This window comes from Zingiber officinale, chromosome 6B (genome assembly GCF_018446385.1).
Source record: "Zingiber officinale cultivar Zhangliang chromosome 6B, Zo_v1.1, whole genome shotgun sequence".
In the NCBI taxonomy this organism is placed as follows: Eukaryota; Viridiplantae; Streptophyta; class Magnoliopsida; order Zingiberales; family Zingiberaceae; genus Zingiber; species Zingiber officinale.
Window position 1 is genome coordinate 111,239,057 of NC_055996.1, and position 27,850 is coordinate 111,266,906.

Sequence of the window (27,850 nt, forward strand, 5' to 3'; positions counted from 1 at the left end):
TATATACATTTGTTATTATCCTTTGTTAATCATCAAAGGATATAATAATCCTGAGAATTGAAGCCTTCAAGTTGCAGGACTGATCTTTCAACTGAAGGTGTATACATCTCAAGAACCAGGTATCTTGTTATTTTTTATTTTTCTTCCAAATTTCAGTTTCCTACAAGCTAATCATTGTGTATCCCTTTAATTAACAATGATGACTTTGGAGTAATCTAAATTTGATCTTTGTTTGTAAGTTTGAGCAAATTCATGGAGAGGAAACAAATTACCTTCGAAATGTTCTTTTTTCCTCTACTTCATGCATAATTTAAATGTTTGATCTTTTTAAATTTCTTGCGTTGGTGTTGGATACCATCTGATTGCACATTTTATGATCGAGGAATCTAACGCCAGAGCGATGGCTTTCAAATCAGAGCTCTCTCATCCGAGTTCTAATGATGTCGAACAAGTTTTAAGAAAAGTTGATGATATCAAACAGCAAATCTGCACTCTCAAACTTGACATGGCTTCAGCTTCAGTGCAAAGACAGAAAGCACATACAGATTCAGCTTTCAAACAGTGAGTACAAATCTTATTCAGAATACAGCGAAGGGTTGAGAAGGGAGATAGAAGCAACGATCGTAGAGAAAGAATTCGTTGATTTAGCTAGAATTGAAACTGAGAATGAGATCAAACGAATCAAAGCAAGCCATGAAACAGATGCTGCAAATTTCATTGAAAGCATGGGAAAAGTCGAGTCCAGGACTATACAACTCCGGGAAGAAATTAAAGCTGGAGAGACGCTGCAGAAAAAGCTAGGGATAACTGCTTCAGAATTGAATGCCTTGCATCATGAGATGGAGTTCGTTAGATTAATGGAGAAAAGCAATCTGAAGACTCGTTATGTGAGGGATGAGCAAGAGGTCGCCGATTTGTCGAGTTTACAGTCGTCGAGAGTCGAACTGGACGCAGCAAAGAAAGAGCTTTCCTGGGTCAAAGAAGAAGGGTTCGGGATTATGGATGTAATGGATGTCACGAGGAAAGAGCTAACGCAAATCGCTAAAGAAAAGGAGAAATGTAGAAGGGAAGTAAAGGAATATGAATCAAGAGTGGAGATTCTCGAGGCGAAGCTCCACGAAACCATGTCGATGATGGAATCTGCATCGGCGGCGGAGACGAGAGCCGATGCCATTGTCGCCTCTCTCTCAGTCGCACTCCGCCAGCTCCACTCCGATATAGGAGCAGCGAGGCGGGAAGCAGAGCTGGTTCGCGAAGAGACCAAGACAGTAAGAAGTCAAACAGAGATGGCCAAATCGAGGACGTCTGAGTCATTAAAGGAAAGACTCGGCGCGGCAATGGAGGCGCTCAAAAACGCGAAGGCTTCGGAAGCCATGGCACTGGAGGAGTTGCAGCAAGTCACGGAGAGCACCATGACAGAGAGGGCGATTTCGGCTCTGTGGAGCGACACTATAACCATCTCCAAATCCGAGTACTACTACCTGATCAAGCAGGGCAAGGCAGCGACTGAGGTCGCCGAAAAGAAGGTGACGGCGGCGCTGGCATGGAAGGAGGTCTTCGAGGCGAAGGAGAAAGGTGGGCGCGAGGAAAGGTGGACGATTGCGGCGGTGGATCAGGAGATCAGAGGGATCGATCATGTGACCCCCCGGTCGTGGCATAACACGAAGCTTGCTATAGCGATGCCGAGAAGGTCTCTTCATGTCAGCGGCATCTCGGGGAGGATTAACAGCCAAATTAGCTCGCTGAGTTTGCTGAAGAAGCAACCAAGCCTCAAATCTATAGCTCCAAGGTTGACCTTGGATTCCAAGAAGAAAGGAAAGGTAATGGACAAGGTAGTTAGTTTTCTCAATGGCCACAGGAGCTGTCGGAGTATCAAAGCTTCTGCGTAATCTAAAACGCTCAATCAAGCAGCTCAATCGTGTATAACATGGGACAACTTTGCTCTCCACTTTGTTAAATTATGTATTTGATGTCATGACCGTGGACAATTACTCATGGCTAATCCTGATTGAAAATGTTTGAAGGTCAATAATCTAAATTATTTTGACTTAGAGATTATTGTTGATCGTGGAGATCGTAATCTCAAGGGAAACTTTACTAAATATTTATTCTCTTATTGTTAGTATTTTTTTATATAATTGATAATTATTTAATTAACTTCCTAATGCATATATATAATAGCAAGTGCATTAGGTGTGTAACAACTATTTATTTATAGACATGAGGCATCTAATACGTACCTATCAATTAATTTAGAGAAAATAATACTTCTAACTAGCTCTAATATTCTAACTGACATTGAGTGCACTTTATAACTAATTCTAAAGGAAAATAAAAGAAATAACTTATTATAATTAAGTGATCTTGATAGCAAGTGACATATTTTAAAGACGAATAAAAAAAAATCACAAGTTGAATTTTTTAATAACTTTGTTTTAGGGTTGGGATTAAAAATAGAGATTGAGCATCAAGGTTAGAAATACAAGTTGCAACTAGAATTGAGATGCAAAGTTTAAGAAAAACAAGAGTAGCTGTGAAATCTTAAGAATATCTGGAAAGTAGAAGAGCCGAGGGCAAGGTATCAAAAGGAGTAGATGTTAAGAATTTTAATTAATGTATAAATATAAGCTTACAAGCTTGTCATGCTCAATTTTTTTAATTAAATAAAAGTTTTTAAAAATATATATATAAATGAGAAATTTGAGGGGAAAAAATCATTTAGACCCTTCACATTACGGCCACCACGACCAGCATTTAGCTAGACAAGGGTCTTGACGATTTTATAATTTTTGCGGCAAGTCAATGCGGACAATATTTTTTAAAAGAGAATTTGCCATCCTTATCCACATATGGTAACTACTCTACCGATGCCGGCATATATAATCGCCGACATTAGGTAGTAATAGTAGATATCTCTCTCCCGTATTAGCAACAAAAAAATACCGGAAAAGATATGTACCATATCGGGTTTCGAAACCGACACGGCGTCCGTGTCACGCGACCGGGCCACATCATCAGTCTCAGATATCTGCCACGCGTCAAAAAGATCAAAGTTTTTCATCAGGTTTGGGTGACAGTTGGAAGGCAGACCGCAGACGTGTCCAGTAATTCTTGGTCTAATCCAGGGCCGTTGAGGTCATTTAAACTAAAAAGCTTGTCGCATATTGTTAATATTACTACTTCCTCATCTCGATTTCCCAGCCAGCTGCCAGACTTCAAGGGAAGGTAAACGCCGCGGAGGGCGGCTCTTCCTCCTCTTCGTCGCGATTTCTTAGAATTTTCTTCGGATTTTAGGTTCGGAGGAGAGTTTCCTTATTCTTTGCGGATTTTGAGGGATGGGGTGGTTGATCGGAGTAAAATAACGCTGTATTGGCCTTCATTTGTGGGTAATGCACGAAGCAACTCCAAGTTATTAAGGCGTTTTCTCGACGAAGGCGGTGTCGGAGTGGTAGAATGCGGCGGCCTTCCGATGATGAGAGAATCGCGAGTAACACGGTGGAAGACGTTGCAGAGAAGCCCCCCTCACAGGCAAGGGGGAGATCTCATTCTCACGGTGGGGGTGGTGGGCGGAGAGTGACCCCAGCGGTCGATCCCTCTGACGAGGAGGAGGAGGCCGTCGTGGAGAAGGTGCTTCCCAACGGGGACTTGTATACCGGTGGGTTCGCCGGCAGCGCGCCTCACGGGCGTGGGAAGTACCTATGGGCAGACGGATGTATGTACGAGGGGGACTGGTTGAGGGGGAAGCCCTCCGGGAAGGGGAAGTTCTCCTGGCCGTCGGGCGCCACCTACGAGGGCGAGTTCCGATCGGGCCGGATGGATGGCGTTGGTACCTTCACCGGCGCCGATGGCGACACCTACCACGGCCAGTGGGCTGCCGACCGCAAGCAGGGTTTCGGCAGTAAGTCCTATGCCAACGGCGACTACTACGAGGGTACGTGGCGCTGCAACCTCCAGGAGGGTCATGGGCGTTGCCTGTGGCGAAACGGCAACCAGTACGTGGGCGAGTGGCGCGGCGGCGTCATCCACGGCCGCGGCACCCTCATCTGGCCCAACGGCAACAGCTGCGTCGGCCAGTGGGAGAATGGCGCCGCCCTAAAGGGCAGCGGTGCTTTTACCTGTCCCGACGGTAGTTGTTACATCGACAGCTGGAGTGGCGGCGACCCCAATGCCCTAGAGGGAGGCACCGGAGTGGCATCGCGGAAAGAGACCCCTGCTGGGAGGAGAGGTTTCTCTCCCTTCTTTCAGCTGGATAATAGATCGGCTCCGGCAACACCGATGTCCCATTCGTCCACGAATGGGTGGTCGATCGATGGATCCCAGCGATCACCACAGCAGGGCAGCTTGGCAGCGGAAAAGAACTACCCCAGAATCTGCATCTGGGATTCGAACTCCGAGGCCGGGGATATCACTTGCGATGTCGTCGACAGCCTCGAGTCGTCTTTGTTGTACAGGGACGAATCATCTAATGATAGCGGAAGTCTCATTGGAACCGTGAAACGGTTACAGAGTTCCAGCGCGTGGCCAACGGCGGAGGCAAAAAAGCCGGGGCAGACGATATCGAAAGGGCACAAGAACTACGACCTGATGTTGAACCTCCAATTAGGCATTAGGTAAATGACTAAAGAGCTGAATAATTGGTATTTACTTGAAAATCCAGGTGATTTATTGTCTGGTAAAAAAAATTTATGTTTTTTGTTCAGCTACACAATCGGGAAGCCTGGTTCGGCACAGTTGAGGGAGCTGAAGCAGACAGATTTTGATCCAAGGAAGAAGTCCTGGACGAGGTTCCCTCCTGAAGGAACGAAGATAACTCCTCCTCACCAGTCACCGGAGTTCCGTTGGAGAGACTATTGCCCTATGGTCTTCAAGTACTTTTAGTGGACCGATTTAATCAGTGTGCATTTACGAAGCATAAGGGAATTTCTATCTGATTTGGTTCCTGGATTGCAGGCGCCTAAGAAAATTGTTTTCAGTGGATCCGGCAGATTACATGCTAGCCATTTGTGGAAATGATGCGTTGAGGGAGCTTTCATCCCCTGGGAAAAGCGGGAGCTTCTTCTTTCTAACGCAGGATGATCGTTTCGTGATCAAGACAGTAAAAAAATCAGAACTCAAGGTTAGTTATTGTTCGACTTTTCTACACGAGGGATTAAGTTAACCAGAACTCTCGAGTATCCAGTACCCTCGTTCTGATTCATTCTACAGGAAAAATTCTCTGAAGTTGGAGTGTTTGAGTAAAATTGATCATCATCTTCCCATGAATGTTGATGACTAGTCTTCTTAGTCGTCAATAGCCCACTCCATTGATTTACTTTTCTTTATCAGGTACTCATTAGGATGTTGCCCAGTTATTTCCGACATGTATGCCAGCATGAGAAGTCACTGGTGACCCGATTCTACGGGGTGCATTGCGTTAAGCCTATGGGTGGTCAAAAGGTTTTCATTAAACACTGTATCTTCTACTAACCAATATATTTTTTTGTATTAGTTTAGTTTTTTTTTTTACAATAATTATGTATCCGTTGGTGATTCTCTGACCTTATGCTGTATTTCTGATTGACTAAAGCAGGTCCGGTTTGTTGTTATGGGTAATGTATTCTACTCCGAGTATCACATACATAGAAGGTTTGACTTGAAGGGTTCATCCCATGGTAGGACAACTGAGAAGAATGAGGAGGAGATTGATGAGACAACTACACTCAAAGATCTTGATCTCGACTTTATATTTCATCTACAAAATTCGTGCTACTCTGAGCTTCTTGAGTAAGTTCTCATTTTACAACTTGAAGTTTGGTTGATTCCAACACTTGGATTCATTCAACATTTTTGTTTCTCTGAGAGAACCATGCTTGTGCCCGTAGGCAAATTAAAAAGGACTGTGAGTTCTTAGAATCAGAGGGGATTATGGATTATAGTCTCTTGGTGGGTGTTCACTTCCTATCACCTAGTCATACTTCACCAGGTAAGTTGATAGACTTGTAATAGCCTGATTTCTTTCTTGAAGATAACTCGTGGGCTATCTGACATTGATCTAATGAAGCAATGCTGCTTAATCAGTGTCATACAAGAAGGAATCATTTCAACGAGAACCTTGCTCCGAACTACCTGTCTTAGCATCCGATTGCCAAAGGATGGATCAAACTCTGGACACACGGTAGGCCTACCATCTCTTTCTAATTGACTCAGAATTTGATTAGCAAAGGTTATTAGTGCTGCATTAGAATTTGTTATTTTGAAAGGCCTCTTATATTATCGTTGCTTTATCCCCTATAATCACTTTTATAAGCGTTATCTAAATGCCTCCTATAGTTCACTAATCTACACTTTCACAGGTATTTATTAATTCATCTCCTTCATGCTTGTAGAAATGTCCACATAACAAATGAATCGATAAGTGTCATAGGTAAAACGATATAGTGAACTATAGGGATATTTTAACCATACTTATAAAATTATGAAGTTAAAATGGCAAGAGTAAATCACAAGAGATTTTAAAATACCAGAAATAAAATAATATTGGTATGACCTTGGCTAGAGAATATCCTGTTCATTGTCATTTGTCAACCACCATTAAATTGCGTAATGCTTTTCATGATCGAACTTGTTTTTAATGAGACCCTTGAAAGCTTAGTATTTTAAAAAATTCAATGTCAACCAGTCACCAACGACCGATTCTGTTTCTCTCCTATTTAAATGGAATGGTGTGGTTTTCGTCACGATCTCGCTGAACTTTTCTAGTTTGCTAACATTGGTCATGTGCTCCAAGTGTAGCGCTTACAAGAAAACATAGATTACATTTTCTTCATTTCAATACACGTTTTCTCAGATGCCGCGTTGAATCTTTTAATGAACAGGAAACAGTCGGGAGCAAACGTGCCGGCGAGAGCAGAGCGAATTAGTAGAAGTCGATTCGAGACGTTTCTCCCAGTTAGTAGTGGGATGTCAACACCTAGAGCAAGCGATGAGCTCCACAGCGTGCTCCTCTGCTTTGGTATAATCGACATCCTTCAGGACTACGACATTGCCAAAAAGTTGGAGCATGCCTACAAATCATTGCAGGTCAATCCCAATTCCATCTCTGCAGTGGACCCGAAGCTGTACTCGCGGAGGTTTCAGGACTTCATAAGTAAAATCTTTGTCCAAGACGAAGAACACAGATAAAAGGAAGCATTGTACCTAACTATAGAGGCAACTTAGGGTTGCTACCGCGCCGGCGACGGCTGCTGAATTTTCACGCTCAGCTAGTTGGGCATTTGTGCATGTTCATTGAGGTATAGGAGCACACCAAACTCATTTCTTTTCAACTTTCTTTTTTTCCTTTCCTTAAAATATCCAGGGAGTGCTAAAATTATTCAACTACCTGGATAGAATCACACACAGGAAATGCACCGAGAGGTATTATATATTGTGCACAATGCTGAGGTGCCACATTCCAATTTCATCAATTCAAATTTCAAACGAGTCTTTTATCTCTTAGTTCTGCTTTCCCACCACACTTCTAATAAATCAGAGAAACTCAAGGACTTCCAAACATATTGTCAATCACCTCCAAACTCAGCTGACGATCTACATCCAAGTCGATCACTGAATTATGAAGTTACTGATCCAACTGAAGCCATTGATGCTCAACGATGAGTAACAAGCAAAAGGAAAACATGAACAACTATCCAAACAACTGCAGACTGAAGATGTTGCACTTGAACAATTATAGTTACAAATCTGACTTGCTTATTGTCACCAATTAAAGGGAAAAAGTTAGACTACTAAATAGATAGCAATGTTGCTAGTTTCAGATAACATTACCATAGAAAGGGATTTGATATGTCAACCTTTATGTGCATAAAACAAATAAAGGATCCATTAGGAAAGCAATGCATAACTCTCTGAGGACTCCAATAGAATAAGTGAATTAAGTTTATGCCAATATTTATGCAGCAATTTCATGAATTACAGATATGCATATAAATATAAAAAAAAAGTGAAGTTTACAAATGCACATCAATGGGTTAAATTCAATACCTATTTACATTTAAGTCTACCTAAAACAGTTATATGGATATAGCAGAAGAAAATGTATATGAAACAGCCAAATCATTTGGTTAGGGGTAATATAATCAAGCTTGTAATATAATAAACTTTGTAATGTAATGTAATCTTGATTACATTATTATATTTGGTAATGTAATGTATATAATTTTGATTAAAGGATGATTACATTCTTTTATTTGATGTCCATTATTTTTTATAAGGAATGTAATTTATATTATTATAAAATAACAAAAATATCTTGTGATCTCTGCCGGAGGCAGCGAGCGGCAGCGGGCGACGATGCCCAAAGGTGGCAGTCGGCGGGAGGCGGCGGCCAACGGCAACGATGTCGGTGACCGGCGGCGACAGCCAATGGCGCCCGAAGGTGGTGGTCGGCCCGTGAGGCGACAGTCGATCACGGCCGGCGGGCGGAAGCGACGTCGTTGATTGGTTGATGCTGAAAATGGACTAGGGGTATATTTGACATTTAAATTTTAGTTAACCGTGATCTCATAATATAATTGGATTACATGGTGTTGGCCTTGTAATCCAAATTATAAAACTTGATTAACTACTTGATTAACTAGAATATATTACATTACAGCTTTAAAATTATACCAAATACAATAATCAATATTATAATGTAAAATTAATTACATTATAAGACAGATTACCTTCTGCCAAAAGCAGCCTCAGTTGTTAGGTACTTGAGGTAATTGATGACACAGATGGAAACTCAATTACATAAACAACTACATTTCCATTGTAAAAGATGTTAAATACTAGAAGAGCACAAACCTGCCTTTGCATTGGTGACCTTGACATCAGAATATATGTTGTAAATGAGGCAACCTAAAGAAATGGTTTTATTCTTAAATTTTATCACTGAAAGTATCCAAACCCTGAGACCGATGTGAGTCGATTAATCTCCAAAGGTAACACCAGTTGAATTGTTTATCAAAAGGTAACATTGGAGGGGGAAATTCTAACCAAATTCAAATGGTACAAAGCAGTAACAATCCAAATGCAACATACATACCCTGCTAAAAAAAATGTAGACTACTTGGCCTTCTTCTTCCCAGCAACTGTGACCCTCTTGCCTTTGAGTGTGCGGCAGTTATTCTTTGTCCTTTGCCCGCGACATGGAAGACCCATGTCGTGCCTAATCCCTCTATAGCACCTGATCTCCTTCAGCCTCTCGATTGCAAGTCTGTTAAACCGTTTCTGCAAATAGAGTTCAACACCAGAGATCAGAATGAACAATACGACAGCTAAATATCAAAGAAATTCCATCAGAAGCAAAAAAAGAGGAGACTCAAAAGATCATGCGGCTGAAACCAACATGAAAAATATGTGTTCGGTGAAATCCGTTACCCCTGACGAAGCTATCCATAGGGTAATTCCTTAGAATTCCAACTTATCATTTGATATCAATATCCCATCAAAAAGGTCAAGATTTCCATATCAACCCGATTATGTTGATAAGAAAGTAAAATTCAGTTTAGCAACACATTAAAGTCATAGTTTTCTGAAAGAGTTTGATTTTTTTTTTTCTTCTTTTGTTCTCATTCTCAAAGAAATAGCTATTTGACTATTTTTAAAAAAAAAAAAAAAAAAAAATAGAAGATCAAAATTGCAACTTAATCGCAAAGAAAAACAATGCAGGCAACAAACAGCTGAGGGGTTTAGTCTCATACAAGGTCGCCTTCTATCATATACTTGGAGACCTCGTCACGAAGCGAGATGAGCTCCTCATCGGAGAGGTCCTTGGTGATCTTGTTATCCAAGGAGAGGTCGCAAAGGATCTGGCGGGCCCTGACGCGGCCGATGCCGTGAATGTACCGGAGCGAAAATTCTACCCGTTTGTTGTTGGGTATCTCCACACCGCCGACACGAACGCAGCGGATGGTCAGGGATCCCGGCGGCTGCGTCGAGGAGGTCAGAATAGGAGGCTGGGATCAGCGACGGATGGGGTAAAAGGGGAGGGGAGATAATTAGGGCAAAAAGCTATACCTTGAAGACAGGGGAAGAAGTAGGGAAGGCGATGAAGGTAGGCAGCGAGAAAGAGGTCCCTCTGCTAGCGACTGGAAGCGAAGATGAGAGGGGAAGCAGCGACGACGCCATGGACGAGAGGCCAGCCATTTCGCTTCTTTATCCGAAACTCCCGAGTTTAAGCGGCTGGCGGTGTCATCCGCGTAGGTTTTTCTATACCGCACCATCCTTTCAAGTTAGATAAGTCAAGTCATAGTGTGTATTATTGGATTAATTAACAATTTTATCATAATATTTGTATGGATTTTCATCTTTAAAATTTTCAAACACATCCTAATATAAAACCCATATAATTATCATCTAACCGTTATAAAATCGAATTTATAACCTAATATTGACTTAGCCAAACGTTAACCTTAAAACAATCAATGTTGTCTTGACCACAATATAGGTGCATTTTTGTCATTATTGCACTGGATTAATCAAGTGGGCAAGTGATTCCGAAAAAATTAAGAGAAAACACACTCATCTATTTTCTCCTTTACTCTCCTAATTATATTCATATACTTCACAAAGTATCGCCTTGATCAATCAATTGGGACATTTGTGTCACCCAATGGAGCTTTGCTCTCTTAAATAGCAAATTAAAGAGAATCCTCATAATTAACATTCTTTATCAGATTCAAAATTGAAGTTTAACAGTATGACTTGTTAACCCATCATTTCAGAAAGTCTCATTTCACTGAGAGATACTGAGCCTCCAATCCTTTCTTCATCTCCTGGGCAAATATGTATAGATTGTTCAGATACAAGTAGGCACCTATACACACACTGGCATGTTGAGCAAGGCAGCAAGTGGAAGGAAGACCGAGCGCGACGGTGCTTCTGCTCGATTTGCAGTCGAACAGCGATGAATTCATAGACAGAGCAAGGAATTCTTAGTGGGCCTGAAGAGTGGTAACCATAGACCTCCTTGGCCTTGTCAAGGAGACTGCCAAAGAGTGGATGGTGCAGGTGAGATAATGGCACCATGAACTTTTCTGATCCTTTATCTCCTTCCTCCTCGCGACCAACTTCGACTGTTACCCACCCCTTCTTTATCTTCATCCTCATAAGAAAGATCTATATATCGAACAGAATTATAGTAAAAAGGTAGGAGCAAGGAAAAAGCTTGCCCCTGCACTTGGATTTAAATGGATGCTCAATTAAGGATCGTTTTATAGCTAGGGGGAAGAAGTACCTCATGTTCACTTAACTTGACGAAACATATTGCAATTTGACGACCAGATTTGCCTCTGCCGGAGTCACTCTCACCGTATCACTCGTAGAGAGTGGGGGGATGAATATTATTTTGATTATTATTTATTTGGACGGTGTAGGAGAGAGATTGAGTGAAACAGTCCGTGCATGCATCTCCATTCCATTGACTTCCTTCCCCCTAGCTTTAGGAAAATGAGGAAGGAAATCACCTAATTGAGGATGATCTTCAAAGCAAATTTGTTTAGCTTCTTGCTATTACAAACTGTTTCAGTGGTGTAAAAAAAATACATTTAGCAACAATGATAAGTATTTTAATTCAGTCTCCAAATACATTTATTTGGGTCGGATAAGTGAAGTTTCTTGGGTTTATACTACATCAAAGGCACATTGATGTAGTACAAATGACTGTACAAGTACAATAATGGCTGGAGTCCTTTGAAAACTTATTTTACACATGTTTTCCTCACAATCATCTCCATTTCAATATTATCGACTCTTACTCGACCTGCCTTTTCATCTGTGAGCTCTTAGTTTTCATCAATAGATACTCCTTTTACCCCCCATCCGCAAGCCCTTAGTTCTCAACGTTATTTGTGAGTTGCTCAAGTTGTTCGAACTATTTGTGCAACTCGATCCATCCACTTACTCGAACTAACTAGCCTAACTCCCCAACTCACACATATTGACTTACCCTTCTAGCCAGAGAAAGAAGACCGTACGTACGTGGCGAGAGGTTAGAAAATATTTGAGCCAGAGACTTGTTCTCATTCGACAGTAGTCTCTTATCTTTCCCATGATCCTTGCGGTTTCTACAAATCCATGTTCTTGAAAACAAACAGAGGTTCATCTAATATTCCCAACGTCACGCACTTTGCTTAGCTTGTAGTGGCAATAAGCTCAATTATTAGACTTTTGAACATGATAGTGGAGGCTGTACGTAGTAAGTAAATACGCAAACTAGCTACAGAAAATGCAATGAGTACATGTGTAAAAGTCCAACTGCACAAACTAGAGAACATGTCAATTCTAATGAAAGCTGAAATTATTAAGCACCTCAAATGTTTAGTGGCTAGTTGAATAATACTATACTCCGACACTGACAAGCTGAAAGTGTTGTCCACCTTAACCCTGATTGGGCTTTATCAAATTTCTTCATTCATGAAAGAATTAGTGAATCCACTAAGTGAATTATGCCTCAAAGCATGGTCACTTTAGCTTTTGACCATGCACGTTTGTTAGTTGCAAAAACAGTTTAAATGCATTAGGACAAAAGAGACTAGAATTTATAAATACAATCAAATTGTGGTAATTCAAGTATGGTAATTAGAGATTCTAAGATTGTAGTTCAAAAGGGACTATTAATCCATCAAATTGGTAAAGCACATATATAAGAGTAACACTCCTAGCTTATATATATAAGGTTTAATCATTAAAATGTTTGTATCTCGTACAAGAGTTCAATGCTTTGAGGCTCTATCTTATTCTATGAATATATACTACATTTTAAATTATTTTTTTTTAAAAAAACTAATAAATATGTGTTTTTCTTTAATGCGTTCATTTAATTTTTTAGAAATGGAAATGTATATTTTTTATCTTTATATCTAATACGGAATGTTACGAGCGCACTCGAGTATAATGTGATAGTCAAAGTTAAGGTGATATGGCAGATAAAATCAAGGGGAGGTGGCAGCCAACGTATCATTTTCAATGAGGTTTTGTTATTTGCCTAGTGATAAGTGCTAGGGTCGATTTGTGCTAGAAGTGGGGGTGAATAGTTCATCGTGCGCTCGTTGCTTGCTTTGATGATGATAATATGCAGCAGAAATACACCCAAAGCACACTCACAATGCTAACGCTAGGATTTACTTGGTATCCACCTCATGAAGAGGTGACTAATCCAAGGATCCGACGCTCACTCCCTCATCCACTATGAAAGCACTCCTTTACGGTAACTGCCGAAGGCGGAGAAGCCTTGTACAAACTCACAATACAAGAAGAAAGAAAAACAAGCTTATACAATACAAATCTTACAAGATTTACAAAACCCTAGCTTGCTTCTTCTTGCTTGAATACACCTCTTGACTTGCTTGGAAGTGCACCAACACTCCTCTCTAAGCCCCCAAGATCTGGTGTGTGCCTGTGAGAAAGATCGCAAGAAGTGGAGAGGAAGAACTGCGAAGGAAGACGCTCGCCAATGATTTTATCCTGCACAACGGTCGTCTCCCAATCAATCGGCTTATCGATTGGGGAGGCTGAATCGATCAGCTGATCGATTCAGCCTTCTTCTGTTCTCTCGCGTCTGCACGAAAAACCTGGCCCCAATCCATTGACCAATCGATTGGGGAGCCTAATCGATCGGCTGATCGATTGGGGAAGCTTCTGTGCCTGCGACAATTGCTCCTAATCGATTGGTTGATCGATTGGGCTGCCGTTTGTCGCAGCCCTGTACCCAATCGAACAGCTGATCGATTGGGCTTGGTCCAATTTGATCACTTGATCAAATTGACCAACTCTAACGTGCCTGAGTCAAGTCTAACGTAACCTAAGCCAACATCGGGTCAACCGTGACATGTTTAGACTCCTCGTGCCTAGTATCCGGTCAACCTTGACTTGCTGAGACTTCTTCACCAAGTGTTCGGTCAATCCTTTGACCCACTTGGACTTTTCCCTTCGTGCCAAGTGTCCGGTCAACCTTGACCCACTTGGACTTGCTGTCTCGTGCCAACTGTCCGATCCTCCATGACCTACTTGGACTTCCACCAGATGTCCGGTCACCCTTGACCCATCTAGATTTTCTCGTGACAAGTATCCGGTCAATTCTTTGACCTACTTGGGCTTCCCAACATAGGTGTTCGGTCAACCTTGATCCACTTGGATCTTCACGTGTCTGGCTTCACTCACCAAGTCTTTCCATCTGCCTAGCTTCACTCACTAGGGCTTTTCATCTGCTTGTTTTCACTCACCAGGACTTTCACCTAGCTTCACTCACTGGGATTTTCACCTGGCTTCACTCACCAAGATTTTCCCACTGGCCGGCTTCACTCACCGGGACTTTCACCTGCCTAGCTTCACTCACTAGGGTTTTCACCTGGCTTCACTCACCAGGATTTTTCCACTGCCCGACTTCACTCACCGGGACTTTCACCTGCCTAACTTCACTCACTAGGTCTTTCACTTGGCTTTACTCACCAGGATTTTCCCTTGCCTAACCTCCAGTTAGGTCTTTCTCAGTCAAGTATCCGATCAACCTTAGCCTACTTAACTCTTCTTCACATCAAACTGGTCAGTCCTTGACTAAAGAGAAATTGCATCAACAATCTCTCCAATCTGACGATTGCATCTGCAGTCTCCATGTATTATCAAACATCGAAACTCAAATATTAAGACTCAAGCTTGAGCCAACTTAAGCTTAGGCAACCTGGTTAACCTTCACCCAGGGGATATTGCACCAACAATCTCCCTCTTTTTGATATTTGACAATACCTTTAAGTTAGGCTAATCTCATAGCCTCAATTTCTTCTTCATGCTAATGCCCTTTGGATAATGAAGGCATAATAGACCCTATATTCTCCCCCAAACTTTTCTTGAGGGACAAAGGCCTAACTTAAACCCTATATTTCTCTCCTTATTGGCATACATAAAAAATTCTCCCCCTGAAGAGTTACTCAACGTTGTTCACAACCTTACATGTTGTTCACAACACCACAATGAAGGTCTCATACCCTTCATTACATTCAATGCTCATCCTTGAGCATACTCGTTTTCGATAATGAAAATATCCAATCTTCCATTGTTCCCCAATGCTCAACCTTGAGCATTTTTCTAAATGAAGGATTTACCACCTTTAATGATTTCGGAAAAATATTTTCATATTTTTAAAGAAAATAGTCTTCTCAATCGATTGAAGTTGGATCTCAATCGATTGAAGTTGAGTCTCAATCAATTGAAATTATTTCAATCGATTCACTAATTGATTCCACAAGCTTCTACTTGTAGAAAATCTGCATGAATCGATCCACTGATCAATCCAAGCTTGTGTCAATCGATCAGTTGATCGATTCCACGATATTTTGTTCGCGGAAAATGTCTTCTCAATCGATCGGTCGATCGATTGAGGCTTCCTAATCAATTGGTTGATCGATTGGGTTTCTGAAATTTTGAAATTCAATTTCAGTCAAATTTCATAAATGCCCTAAAATTTTTACAAAATTCTAAAAATCATGAAAATTGTTGTAGACATTATATAGGATATATACTATCATGGAAAAATAGTTTTCTAAGAAAATACACCTTATTTTCAAAGATTGACAGAAAATTGAAAACTTGTAAAAATTTCAATGTTTCTTGCAAGTTTGTGTTTAACTTTTCAATGATGAATGCTATCAAGGATAGTCTTCACCAAGGTTTTTCAAAGTATATTTAAAATATTTTTCAAAATTAATTTTCAACCATATTCTTTGGGCTCAATGCACATGACTTATATATTAGCTTTCCCAATGATTGAAGTACACATAACTATGTGTTTTGATGAAATCAAAACTCAAGTAGATGCACTAAATCAATATCTTGAGTCTTATTCATCATCCTAACATCTCACTTATATCTAATGTGTACTAAAATACATACAAGTTACCTTATAATATTTGTGAGATGTAAATTTTGGTTTTACCTTAAACTAGGGATCATGCATATTTATCTAGGCATTTTAATTTATGAACATCCACCTAGGATGTTATTTGTTAGTCAATGTCATTGTCCTTAATTTCAAGGAAATTAAAATAATATATGATGATTTATGGCATACATCAAAATGAATAATTTTTCAAAAGAAAATTTGATATAACTACATGATGTATGTATGACATGACATGATATTTTTGTGTTTTTCATAATAAAGCATGAATACAAAATATGATGTCATGGCATATGATGGGCAAACAATCATGACAAATTAGCATAAATAAAATATACATATATTACTTATCTAAGTATTCTTAAACCTTTGGTAACTTAAAATTAAATCCTAAATTGCCCACATTTTTTCCAAGAAAATGTCAAACTCCCAATTTAATATTTCTTTTGCTTTGCTTAATTTGTGCCAATTTAAATTAAGCATAATTCTTCAAGATTTGGCATACTTTACTCTTTCAAAGAGTAATCATTTTAAATTAAGGCCTAAATTACCCTTTGTTGGGGCAATTTCCCTTGGTCAAGTTTGACCAATTTGACTAAGCTTGAGTTAAGTCAAGCTTGAGTCAAGTTTGACCAGTTGAGTTTTGATATTTGACAATATAAGGAGATTGCTGAAGCAATCGTCCGGTTGTGGAGATGGTCAAAGGGTTGACCAGGTTGATGAGAATACAAGTCAAGTGGGTCAGGGATGACAGGAGACTTGACTGTGGAAGTCCTAACTGGAGTTTAGGCAGTGGTGGAAGTCCTAACTGGAGGTTAGGCGTATGGAAGTCCTAACTGGAGGTTAGGCAAATTGGAAAGTCTAAGTATGATCTTGGCAAAGGAGAAAGTCCTGGTGAGGAGCCAGACAACTGAAAGTCCAAGTGTGATCTTGGCAAAGGAGAAAGTCCTAGTGAGGAGCCAGGCAATTGGGAAGTCCTGGTGAGAAGCCAGGTAAATGAAAAGTCTTGGTGAGTGAAGCCAGGTAGTCGGGAAAGTCCTAGTGAGTGAAGCTAGGCAGAAGTTAAAGTCATGGTGAGTGAAGCTAGACACGAAAAATTCAGATGGTTCAAGGATGACAGGACATCTGGTGAAAGTCCAAGTGGGTCATGGAGGACTGGACACTTGGCATGAGACGGTAAATATAAGTGGGTTATGGAGGATTATACTTGGTGATTAGAAGTCCAACGAAAAGTTGGCAAAGAGAAAGTCCAGATGGGTCAAAAGTTAACCGAACTCTTAGCGGTCGTAAGTCTAATAGGGAGTTGGCATGGAAATAGGAAGTTCAGACATAGTAAACTTCCGAAGGCCATAACTTTTGACTCGGATATCGGAATGAGGTGATCTCGGATGCGAAACGAAGCTAATTTCAAGCTCTACACAGTTTTCTAGGTTTAAATCGATTGGCCAATCGATTAGGGGGTTCAATCGATTGGTCAATCGATTGGTTGACGTGAGTTTGTGCAGAAAAGCTCTGGATCGATTGGGTAAACGATCAAAACTTCCCCAATCAATTGGTCAATCGATTGGGAGAGTTTCTAAGTGAACAGTAAGCTTCTGAATCGATCAGATGATCGTTTGAAACCTCCAATCGATCGCCCGATCGATTGGAGCGCTGGAAATCGCTCGAGAAGCCTTGAATCGATCGGGCAATCGATTCAGGGCAATTCCAGAGAGCATAGAGGCACTCTGGATTGATCGACCGATCGATCCAAAGCCTCCCCAATCGATTGGGAGCAATCCAATAGATTGAGATTCGACCGTTGGCGCAGATAAAGACGTTGGCGAGCGTTTTTCTCAGCACTTCTTCGATCCTCTTCGACACACGACTGCAGCTACAGCTTAGGGCGATTTTCTCCACTCTCACCGCCAGATCTTGAAGGTTCTTGGAGGCACGTCCAAGTCAAGAGACGAGTTACAATAAGAAGAAGAAGAAGCTAGGGTTTCATTGTAATCTTGTAAGATTCACTTGTATTTTGCTTCTTTCTTCTTATTGTTGTATTGTGAGCTTGTAAGGCTTCTCCGCCTTTGGCAGTTACCGTAAAAGAGGGTTTTTATAGTGGAGGGTGTGTGAGCATGTGGATCCTTGGACTAGTCACTTCTTCTTGAGGTGGATACCAAGTAAATCTACGTGTTAGCGTTGTCGTGTGTTGTTTCTTGTATTTTCCACTGCACATTATCACAAGAAGCAAGCAACGATAAGCACGAGATCGCAACGAGCTATTCACCCTCTCCCCCCCCTCTAACTACATTTCGGTCCTAACACCCTTAATTCCCTAAGAAAATACCAAAATTCCAACTTGACATTTCTTATTTTTTTTCAATTTGTGCCAATTTAAATTACGCTCAATTCCTCAAATTTTGGCACATTTTACTCTTCCAAAGAGTAAACAACTAATCTATTTCATTTTCAAAGGTCAACAAAAATCTTGAAAATGCCTCCAAGTGTCAACTTCATCAAGGTTGGGTTAACTACCCTTCCAATTAGAGTTGACACTCTCTAACCCATCTATGGGGTAGAGAAGATGCTCCTAGGAACCCAAAACTTATTGGTGCTCCTTGGATCTTCAAGGTATTCACTAGGGATAACCTCCCTTGATACCTTCCTAATGACCTTGTTAGGCTTCTTAGAAGCCTTGGTCATTTTTTCTAGGTCAACTCTAGGGATAACTTCCCTTATGACATTCTTTGTGACTTTCTTAGACTTCTTATAAGTCTTAGTCACATTTGTCATTGCAAAAATACTCCTAGGGATAACTTCCCTTATATCTTTGACTTGACTCCTAGACCTAGGTTTGGTTCCATAGCTATATGGAACCCTATGGTATGAAGGAGCATCCTTCTTAGCCTTAGCTTTGTATCCCAAACCTTTATGGGCATTGGATGACTTTTGGCTTCCTATGCCTAGGTTTTTGTTCTTGGACCCTTGTTTTTCATTCGTTATTTTTCTAAGGGTCCTCTCTATCTTATTAAGTTTTGACCTCAAGACTTGATTTTCTTTCCATAATTCCTCAAACTTAGATTTTTCACTAAAGCCTTGATTTTTTCTTTTATTAGGCACATATCTAAAATCCTTAGAGTTATTGCATAATTTGTTATCTATCTTTCTAACCTTATGTTGAGTGGTTTTGGCATGAAGAGCTACATGTTTTTCCTTAATACTATCATGCTTCCTATTTTTATGGTAAATAACATTAAAATGATATAAACTTGAATTAGCATGCTCTTTACCATTTCTAAGAGGAATTGCATCAATAAATGTTACCTTGGGTTTGCTCTTAAGAGCCCCCTTTGACTTATGCTTCCTCTTTTGGGGTTGACCGACTTCTTTCCCTTTGGACATTAGCTTCGATAATGTCCATTTTGCTTGCACAAGAAATACACAATATGTTCCTTGCACTTCTTTGTTGTGGGGGCGGTCTTCTTGGGCTTCTCCTTGCCCTTTGGTGCAAGTTGACTCTTTTTCTTGGTCAACTTTGGGCATTTGCTTTTATAGTGCCCTTTTTCCCTACACTCAAAACATATAATATGATTTTTATTTTTAATTGAACTTATTATACCTTCACGTATAGGGATGACACTTGATCCTCTATTTAATTTTTCTTGATTTGTGGAGGTGACACCATCTTCTTCTTCTTCACTTGACTCGGAAGTAGAAGTCTCTCCTTCTTCTTGGTCCGGTGTCAACGAATGTCGCTCCCCCTCAATCCTAGAGGTGGAGGTTTCTTCATCTTCATCCTTTTTCCCATTGGACAAAGAGTATACTCCCTCTTTACCCTTTTTGTTGTACTCCATTGAAGATGAAGCTTCTTGGACTTCTTCTTCCAATGTTGAACACCTCTCAACCTCGGAGTCCTCCTTCTCTTGGTCTTGCTCCAATGAGTTGTCCTCTTTGGATTTCTCTTGAGTTGGTACAGTGGAGGGTTCTTCACGAAGCTTGGCCAATTTGCTCCAAAATTCATTTGTGTCCTTATATTCTCCAATTTTGCAAATGATTATGCATGGCAATAGACTAACCAATAACTTTCTTACCTTGTCATTTGCTTCGCACCTTTGAATTTTTTCCTTGCTCCATTTGCTTTTCTTGAGAATTTTTCCTTTTGAATCTTTTGGAGCTTCAAAGCCTTCTATGAGAGCAAACCATTGCTATATCTCCATTATCAAGAAATTTTTTATTCTTGATTTTCAAGAATCGAAACTTGTCATTGTGAATAGTGGAGACACCCTTATGTCGAATCCGAATCCATCTCGGAATTCCATCTTGAAATTGAGCTTTTGATGAAGTCTTCAACTTGATGAAATTGCTTCAACTTCTTCACCCTCTAGCTTCTTGCCCTTCCGGCGATGATTCTGGTGAAGAGCAACCTCGCTCTGATACCACTTGTTAGGGTCGATTTGTGCTAGAGGGGGAGGGGGAGGGGTGAATAGCTCGTCGTACGCTCATTGCTTGCTTTGATGATGATAATATGCAGCGGAAATACACCCAAAGCACACTCACAATACTAACGCTAGGATTTACTTGGTATCCACCTCAAGAAGATGTGGCTAATCCAAGGATCCGTCCCTCACTCATCCATTATGAAAACACTCCTTTAAGGTAACTACTGAAGGCGGAGAAGCCTTGTACACACTCACAATACAAGAATAAAGAAAAACAAGCTTATACAATACAAATCTTATAAGATTTACAAAACCCTAGCTTGCTTCTTCTTGCTTGAATACACCTCTTGACTTGCTTGGAAGTGCACCAACACTCCTCTCTAAGCCTCCAAGATCTGGTGTGTGCCTGTGAGAATGATCGTAAGAAGTGGAGAGGAAGAACTGCGGAGGAAGACGCTCGCCAACGACTTTATCCTACGCAACGGTCGTCTCCCAATCGATTGACTGATCGATTGGGAAGGCTGAATTGATCGGCTAATCGATTCAGCCTTCCTCTATTCTCTCATGTCTGCACGAGAAACTTAGCCCCAATCGATTAGGGAGCCAATCGATCGGCTGATCGATTAGGGAAGCTTCTATGCCTGCGACAATTGCTCCCAATTGATCGACTGATCAATCGGACTGCCATTTGTCATAGCCCTGTGCCAAATCGATCAATTGATCAATTGGCCTCGGTCCAATTTGATCACTTGATCAAATTGGCCAACCCTAGCTTGCCCGAGTCAAGTCTAAGGTGCCCCAAGCCCAACATCCGATCAACTCTGACCTGTTGGGACTCCTCGTGCCTAGTATCCGGTCAACCTTGACCTGTTGGGACTTCTTCGCAAAGTGTCCAGGCAATCCTTTGACCCACTTAGAATTTTTTCCTTCGTGCCAAGTGTCTGGTCAACCTTGACCCATTTGGACTTACCGTCTCATGCCAAGTGTCCGGTCCTCCATGACTCACTTGGACTTCCACCAAATGTCTGGTCACCCTTGACCCATCTAGATTTCCTCGTGCCAAGTATCTGATTAATCCTTTGACCTACTTGGGCTTCCCAACACCAGGCGTCCGGTCAACCTTGACCCACCTAGATTTTCACGTGCCTGACTTCACTCACCAGGTCTTTCCATCTGCCTAGCTTCACTCACTAGGGCTTTTCATCTGTCTGGCTTTACTCAGTAGGACTTTCACCTAGCTTCACTCACTAGGATTTTCACCTTGCTTCAGTCACCAGGATTTTCCCACTGTCCGGCTTCACTCACTAGGACTTTTACCTGCCTAGCTTCACTCACTAGGGTTTTACCTAGCTTTACTCACCAGGATTTTCCCACTGCCTGGCTTCACTCACCGGGACTTTCACCTGCCTAGCTTCACTCACTAGGTCTTTCACCTGGCTTTACTCACCAGGATTTTCCCTTGCCTAACCTCCAGTTAGGACTTTCTCAGTCATGTATCCGGTCAACCTTGGCCTACTTGACTCTTCTTCACATCAAACTGGTTAGTCCTTGACCAAAGGGGAATTGCATCAACAATCTCTCCAATCTGACGATTGTATCTGCAATCTCCATGTATTGTCAAACATCGAAACTTAAATATCAAGACTCAAGCTTGAGTCAACTCAAGCTTGAGTCAACTCAAGCTTAGTCAACCTGGTCAACCTTAACCCAGGGGATATTACACCAACAATAAGGCCTTTAGTGCGGGGACGACTGGCCTATAAGCTGGTCGGACTTAGGGAACCTAGTGCCCCATTAATGTATTAAGACATTTATCATATATCCGAGCAGTCGATAGCCGACTGAGTTTAAGGGATGTCTGACTTACCGCAAGTCTGTTTGGTCATACATCCGACTGGAATAAAGGGACCTAACTTCCTGCTCAATACAAGTGTTTCAGTATATGATTGATCGACCACACTGCCAGTTGACCCAATGAGCTTTCTCATATGTCAGTCCTCATTCATATAGTCGGTCGATAATAACTTAGGTCAGATTTACACAGGTTAGCATGTTTATCTCTTATACATACAAAAAATAATTCTCATTATAAACGCAACCGAACTTCCATATCTGAGGTTCTCACTTCAAAGGCAAGTCTTCTCTCACATGGATGATCGACTTAAAGTACCAATCAAATCTCTAGGGACTCAGTTCCCCATTCCTTAGAGGTAAGTATCCTGATATATGGTCGGTGGCTAAAGAATTGACTGGACCCAGGGGACTTAACTTAATATTACTTCCAAAACAGATCTCCAGCACCATCAAGTGCATAACCGAGCAGCGTAAGGGAAGGACATATATACAGTTGGCCAATTTATAGATCCGGGTGAGATACATTGAGTAGACAATATGATCAGAGAATTACAATAATCTGTCAGAGTAGCAACCGTTTGTCAGAGAATGTTTCTCTATTGTAATATGAGCATTCACTAGAACTTTCTTAGAAGGTGATTGCACTTTTCATCAGTCAACAACTTACGACAAGATATTTCTTCAACTGTCTCATTAATGACATAAGTTACAAAAGACAAAAGAGGTGCATATATGGGTAACTGAAGATTTCTCGAATGGTTATTGTACATCCCCCCAGACTGTATGTCTTCCCTTACTCGATAATCTCTGACATTCTCTGTCACCTTATGATTACGGAGGGTATGAGAGGTGGTATATAAAGGGAAGTCCTTTTCGTTGACAAGGTACGCACACCTTACAACAGTCTTACTTACGCGCACACATTCTACTATTCTTCTTTCCATTTGCCCGCTCGGGTATCATACTGACTTGAGCATCAGAGGTCTTCGTTAGAGAACCCTTCCTTATTTTTTGAACATTGACGTTCTGTCTACTCTCTTGGGTGTGTGCAGAGACGAAGAAGAAGCTCATTTTCCTCTAATTCAAAATCTTCATGCGGTCAACAGCATAGCTACCTGCAAAGCGTGTCATATCTCCCATTTTCAGACAAGATAAATAGCCATTTTTAAAATTAATTAATAATAATATTATGAAATATTAAGTTCATATATAAATGTTGATCTATTTTGTTATTATACAAGTTATCTATATATTTAACCGTTCTTAAAATTAATATTCAAGTCCATGTATTTTAAATTAACACATAAGTTTTTATAAAACTTAATATGTTTTATATTTGTTTAAAAAAAAATTGTAATATTTAATACTTCTGAAAATCTGTATGATACTCTCCCGGACTTAGGGGTGGTGCTCACGTAAATCATTCTAGAACTGGTGTCGTAAGCTGAAAAGAAGCTTTTGAGTGCTGAATAATTGTTACTTTCTGCCATGTTCCCCACTGATTTGTGGTGAGAGTTGCAATTAGTGCACTACTTGATATTAGTTTCTGCTACCTATCATTTCATGCTTGAATCATTTGATTGATCTCCTTCACATCAGGCATATTATTTCTTCCACAACATGCAGCAACATCTTCAGAAGATCATATCATCTACAGCTTCGGTGGCTAAATGACAATGAGGAAACCAATTAGGCGAAAATTCCAAGCCCCTTTTAAACCTCTTTAGAGCTCAATAAGCTTGTAGAATATTGTGGCAGATTTGACAGCAGAATCATAGTTGTTCCTTGCAACTTTTCCCATGTCTATAAGGAAACATTCTTAGAACAAATTCCGGAACAATCTCCTCATGTGCAGATGCATTTTGATTTTGTTTTAACATTGACATATAATTAATCTAATATGACATGCATTTTGTAACTAATATTCTTGTAGAATGAATGAATTAATAAGATGAAGCCCTCCTTTATAAAAATATAAATTGATAGAAAAAAAATTGTAAACGAAAGGAATGATTAATTTGTTCAAAGTCATATATAATCCTCCAACTTCTCATTATAAGACTTAGAAATTAATAAGAAGTGTTGACACATGAATGCGAGCTGATTTAGAAACAATTCCATGGTAATTTATTCTTCTTAGCGACTGGCACAGAGTGGTAGACCTTGTGCATGACAATTGACATCGTCATGTATCAAAGATATGATACGGTTCCATCCCCTCTGCTGCAACTTCTTTGCGGATAAAGCTTGAAAGATTTGGTGAAGGTGGCATTAATTCACATTAAGGTGAAGAAGGTGGTAAAGTTTCATTCTCTTAGAGGATTGGATAAGCTCCAATATGTTGCAATCTGATCATGAACGCACCTATATGCTCTCCCCTCCAACCTGCACTACACTGCTACCTCTACCTCATCAGCATGCACTGATGCATCTTTCCATTACGACCTTGCTTTAGGTAGTCACGTCCCAATACGTAATTTTAAATAGCAAAAGGAGAGGGAAAGCACCGCAGTGCCATGGCATCTCTGTCCTTTGAGAACATATCCCTTGTGAAAAAATTGTAGTGCTTGGGGAGAAGCAAATAATGGAATCTGTCTAATTGCAGAGAGATCAACATCCATGGCCCTCCCCTGGTCTCCCCAGGCTCAATGCGTGTGCTACCTATAAAAGGATGAGTTAAGCGTAGAGACTCTCCATTGCGATCGGCAAGTAGCTGGCTATAGCTAGTTGTGGTACGTGGGGCACAGAAAAGAAGAGATGGCTCTTGATGGGATGTGGAGGAGCTTGAAGCCATACTTGTTCATGGTGTTCCTGCAGGTTGGGTACTCTGGGATGTACATCATCTCCGTTGCGTCGCTCAAAGGCGGCATGAACCACTACGTCCTCGTCGTGTACCGGAATAGCATTGCGGCTGCCGTCATCGCCCCATTTGCTCTTTGGTTTGAAGGGTTTGTGCAGCCCCCTCTACCAGCTTGTATCTGTTCCTAATTAACCAACAATTCATTGCTCTTATCTTGTATATGTTCATAGGAAAACGAGGCCAAAGATGACACTTTCAGTCTTCTTCAAGATTATGGTTTTGGCATTACTCGAGTACTGAAACTTGTCAAATTACTCTATGTCATACTCGATCTTCTCCAATTCTAATCGACATTTGAATTGATTCCAGGCCAGTTCTTGACCAAAACTTCTACTACATGGGTGCCAAGATAACCTCAGCAAGTTTCTCTGCTGCCCTCTACAACATCTTGCCCGCCATGACTTTCGTCAATGCTATCATCCTCAGGTGAAATCTCCAGACACATTAATACATTATGGACGTAATCGAACGTAGTAACTGACATACCCGACTCGAACAATTCTAGGATGGAGAAGATTAATATGAAGAAACGGCGAAGCCAAGCGAAGGTCGTGGGCACTCTGGTGACAGTAATCGGTGCACTGCTCATGATCCTATACAAAGGCCCCATCATTGAGTTTATTTGGAACAAGGGAAGGAGCCACCACGGCAGCGGCGGCGGCGGCGGTGAAAACCAAAGCCATTGGCTCGTCGGCACTCTGATGCTATTGTTCAGTTGCTTCTGCTGGTCTGCTTTCTTCATACTGCAGTCCAACACTTTGAAGGCATATCCTGCAGAGCTGTCGTTGAGTACCTTGATCTGCCTATTGGGCGCGGGACAAAGTGCAGCAGTTACACTCGCGGTGGAGCGCACTGCCAAGCCTTGGCTGATAGGCTTCGGCACAAACCTCTTCACGGCTGTTTACTCTGTAAGATGAGATACTGAATCTAATTATATAAAGCTGCACGCATTAAGAAACAACTCTCAGTACTGTTTCTTGATTAATCACGCAGGGAATAATGTGCTCTGGAGTGGCCTACTATGTTCAGGGGATAGTAATGAAGGAAAGAGGCCCTGTTTTCGTGACCGCCTTCAACCCTCTTTGCATGATCATTACAGCCTTAATGGGCTCCATTATTCTAGCAGAGGAGATCACGTTAGGAAGGTACTGATAGATTACCCATACGTCTCGTTCTTTTATAAATTAATGGATAATTCAAAGAAACTTTATCAAATTCATCATCTGGTGCAGACTACTTGGTGCACTTATAATAGTGATTGGCCTTTACTTCCTGATATGGGGAAAGAGCAAGGACCACTTGATCAATGAAAATGAAGCAGCGATTGGGCTACCAAAGGTCGCTAATGATGCCATCAAGACTACTAACTCGTTGGACGACGTCTCCGTTGTCCACGTCCATCCTGACAAGAACTGATGTTCCGTAAGACAAAAAATGTATTTTAGAGCACAAAATATATGATTCGGATTGGGGCTAACTATGTACGTGGTGATATATATTACATATTTCATAACGTACGCGAACTATTTATACGAGTGCTAAGACTTGATTGGAATAAGATTCTTGTCTTTAGCTGCATGCGTCGTCATTGATTAAGCCTTCTCGACTTCTTTCAGAAAGTTGCAAGATACTCTATATGAAACATAAAATGCTGTAGAGATCCTTTTCGACAGTGTCCGGTCGGATCTCGAACCCTAATCATGATCGGATTTCTGAAGAGATCGAGGCCCTCTGTAGGATTTGCGTGCATGTCTCTCCCACAATGCAAATAGAGTGTGTGCACAGGCGCTGAGGAACGGACAAGTTCTATTGGTGTAACAGATACAAGATCAAACCACTAGGTTTATATTATACCATCTCAGATTTTTTTTTTTTAAAATGAATATTTAATTTTGTTCACCAGTGTAATACTACAAAATAATTTGTAAGATATTTTATATGCATTTTCATCATATAAATCAAGTTACAAAGTCAAAATTTTAAACTTCTGAAAAATAAAGTACGAGTTATCCTTTAATGACAGCTTTACGTGGCAAATTGGAAAAGGTTGCCAAAAAAAAATATGGGCGAGGAGTGATTTAGTATAAAAATTAATATTAGTAATTAATAGTGGAGTGTGATTTGATAATAAAAAATTCCATTAGATAAATTCAATTTTAAACACGAAACGAATTCTATTCTTGTTAATTACGACATGATTAATAGACAATCCACTAATTAACCATTAGTTTAGATTTATAATCTAAATTGATTATATGATATAATTTTCATTCACATTTTCTACAGAGCATCCTCATTCCACGTCGCCTCTCGTCGTAATATAATGGGCCATGGGAGGGAAATTGGATTACTGATGATTATACCGGTTCCAATATGATATATATTTATTATATCATTTATGATTGAATATATATTTTCCAGCTGTGAGATAATATATTTTAATTTATATATATTTATTATCTGTAGAGTCATTTAGACTCATTATCTATTATATATTTTTTTTTTCCGATAACAAACATATGATATTCATCCTATCCGAAAATTAGAAAGATGACTAACCGGATACTCCTCTTCATTGTTGACCAGATGAAGACTTCTCATTATCCTGTATATTATAAAAAATATTAGTGTCGGATCTCCGGCGTTGGCCCTCCGACACTCAAGTCAGTAATCAAATTTTATAGAGGAATAGTTAAAAAAAACTATAGCAATGTGTATATAGAAAAATATAACATCACATACCTTAACCAATAAGTGGAGAACTCCTGTTATAATATCATCGTTATATTATGCACAAATTAC

At 40.5% G+C, this 27,850-nt stretch overlaps 4 protein-coding genes across 10 annotated transcripts; 3 read left to right on the forward strand and 1 right to left on the reverse strand.

The window, feature by feature from the left end:
* On the forward strand, window positions 1–2,047 carry LOC121990527 (protein PLASTID MOVEMENT IMPAIRED 2-like). 3 transcript variants are annotated; one of them, XM_042544645.1, is made up of 2 exons: window positions 1–119; window positions 397–2,047. In XM_042544645.1, exon 2 carries the CDS (start codon window positions 468–470, stop codon window positions 1,887–1,889), a length of 1,422 nt encoding a protein of 473 aa, XP_042400579.1. In that variant the 5' UTR covers window positions 1–119; window positions 397–467; the 3' UTR covers window positions 1,890–2,047. The 3 variants fall into 3 exon arrangements, with proteins under 3 accessions (XP_042400579.1, XP_042400578.1, XP_042400580.1); XM_042544644.1 differs by having other exon boundaries at window positions 22–119; window positions 383–2,047; XM_042544646.1 differs by having other exon boundaries at window positions 32–119; window positions 417–2,047.
* Window positions 2,048–3,193: 1,146 nt separating this feature from the next.
* LOC121988916 (phosphatidylinositol 4-phosphate 5-kinase 1-like) lies at window positions 3,194–7,304 on the forward strand. 5 transcript variants are annotated; one of them, XM_042542645.1, is made up of 8 exons: window positions 3,194–4,610; window positions 4,701–4,868; window positions 4,951–5,116; window positions 5,326–5,436; window positions 5,567–5,763; window positions 5,862–5,962; window positions 6,058–6,154; window positions 6,855–7,304. In XM_042542645.1, exons 1-8 carry the CDS (start codon window positions 3,454–3,456, stop codon window positions 7,159–7,161), a joined length of 2,304 nt encoding a protein of 767 aa, XP_042398579.1. In that variant the 5' UTR covers window positions 3,194–3,453; the 3' UTR covers window positions 7,162–7,304. The 5 variants fall into 5 exon arrangements, 3 of the variants coding, with proteins under 3 accessions (XP_042398579.1, XP_042398580.1, XP_042398581.1); XM_042542646.1 differs by having other exon boundaries at window positions 5,570–5,763; XM_042542647.1 differs by having other exon boundaries at window positions 6,041–6,154; window positions 6,855–6,989.
* A 1,627-nt stretch (window positions 7,305–8,931) lies between these two features.
* Window positions 8,932–10,231, reverse strand: LOC121988917 (30S ribosomal protein S13, chloroplastic-like). Its single transcript, XM_042542648.1, has 3 exons — window positions 10,042–10,231; window positions 9,726–9,953; window positions 8,932–9,252 (listed from the first exon to the last, which is right to left on the reverse strand). Exons 1-3 carry the CDS (start codon window positions 10,168–10,170, stop codon window positions 9,088–9,090), a joined length of 522 nt encoding a protein of 173 aa, XP_042398582.1. The 5' UTR covers window positions 10,171–10,231; the 3' UTR covers window positions 8,932–9,087.
* A 14,594-nt stretch (window positions 10,232–24,825) lies between these two features.
* LOC121988918 (WAT1-related protein At1g21890-like) lies at window positions 24,826–26,626 on the forward strand. Its single transcript, XM_042542649.1, has 6 exons — window positions 24,826–25,136; window positions 25,219–25,281; window positions 25,358–25,474; window positions 25,554–25,956; window positions 26,042–26,193; window positions 26,281–26,626. The coding sequence occupies exons 1-6, from the start codon at window positions 24,946–24,948 to the stop codon at window positions 26,462–26,464; spliced, it is 1,110 nt and encodes a 369-aa protein (XP_042398583.1). The 5' UTR covers window positions 24,826–24,945; the 3' UTR covers window positions 26,465–26,626.
* Window positions 26,627–27,850: the final 1,224 nt, after the last annotated feature.

Excerpts from the sequence above, each read along its gene's own strand:
- LOC121990527 (XM_042544645.1), top strand. The coding sequence starts at position 468 with ATGATATCAAACAGCAAATCTGCACTCTCAAACTTGACATGGCTTCAG.
- LOC121988916 (XM_042542645.1), top strand. The coding sequence starts at position 3,454 with ATGCGGCGGCCTTCCGATGATGAGAGAATCGCGAGTAACACGGTGGAA. Across the intron at positions 5,117-5,325 it reads TAAAAAAATCAGAACTCAAG|GTACTCATTAGGATGTTGCC; the intron begins GTTAGTTATTGT and ends TTTCTTTATCAG. Across the intron at positions 5,764-5,861 it reads TGCTACTCTGAGCTTCTTGA|GCAAATTAAAAAGGACTGTG; the intron begins GTAAGTTCTCAT and ends TTGTGCCCGTAG.
- LOC121988917 (XM_042542648.1), bottom strand. The coding sequence starts at position 10,170 with ATGGCTGGCCTCTCGTCCATGGCGTCGTCGCTGCTTCCCCTCTCATCT. Across the intron at positions 9,954-10,041 it reads CTTCTTCCCCTGTCTTCAAG|CCGCCGGGATCCCTGACCAT; the intron begins GTATAGCTTTTT and ends TCCTCGACGCAG. Across the intron at positions 9,253-9,725 it reads ATATGATAGAAGGCGACCTT|AAACGGTTTAACAGACTTGC; the intron begins GTATGAGACTAA and ends CTCTATTTGCAG.
- LOC121988918 (XM_042542649.1), top strand. The coding sequence starts at position 24,946 with ATGGCTCTTGATGGGATGTGGAGGAGCTTGAAGCCATACTTGTTCATG. Across the intron at positions 25,282-25,357 it reads ATGGTTTTGGCATTACTCGA|GCCAGTTCTTGACCAAAACT; the intron begins GTACTGAAACTT and ends AATTGATTCCAG. Across the intron at positions 25,475-25,553 it reads GTCAATGCTATCATCCTCAG|GATGGAGAAGATTAATATGA; the intron begins GTGAAATCTCCA and ends GAACAATTCTAG.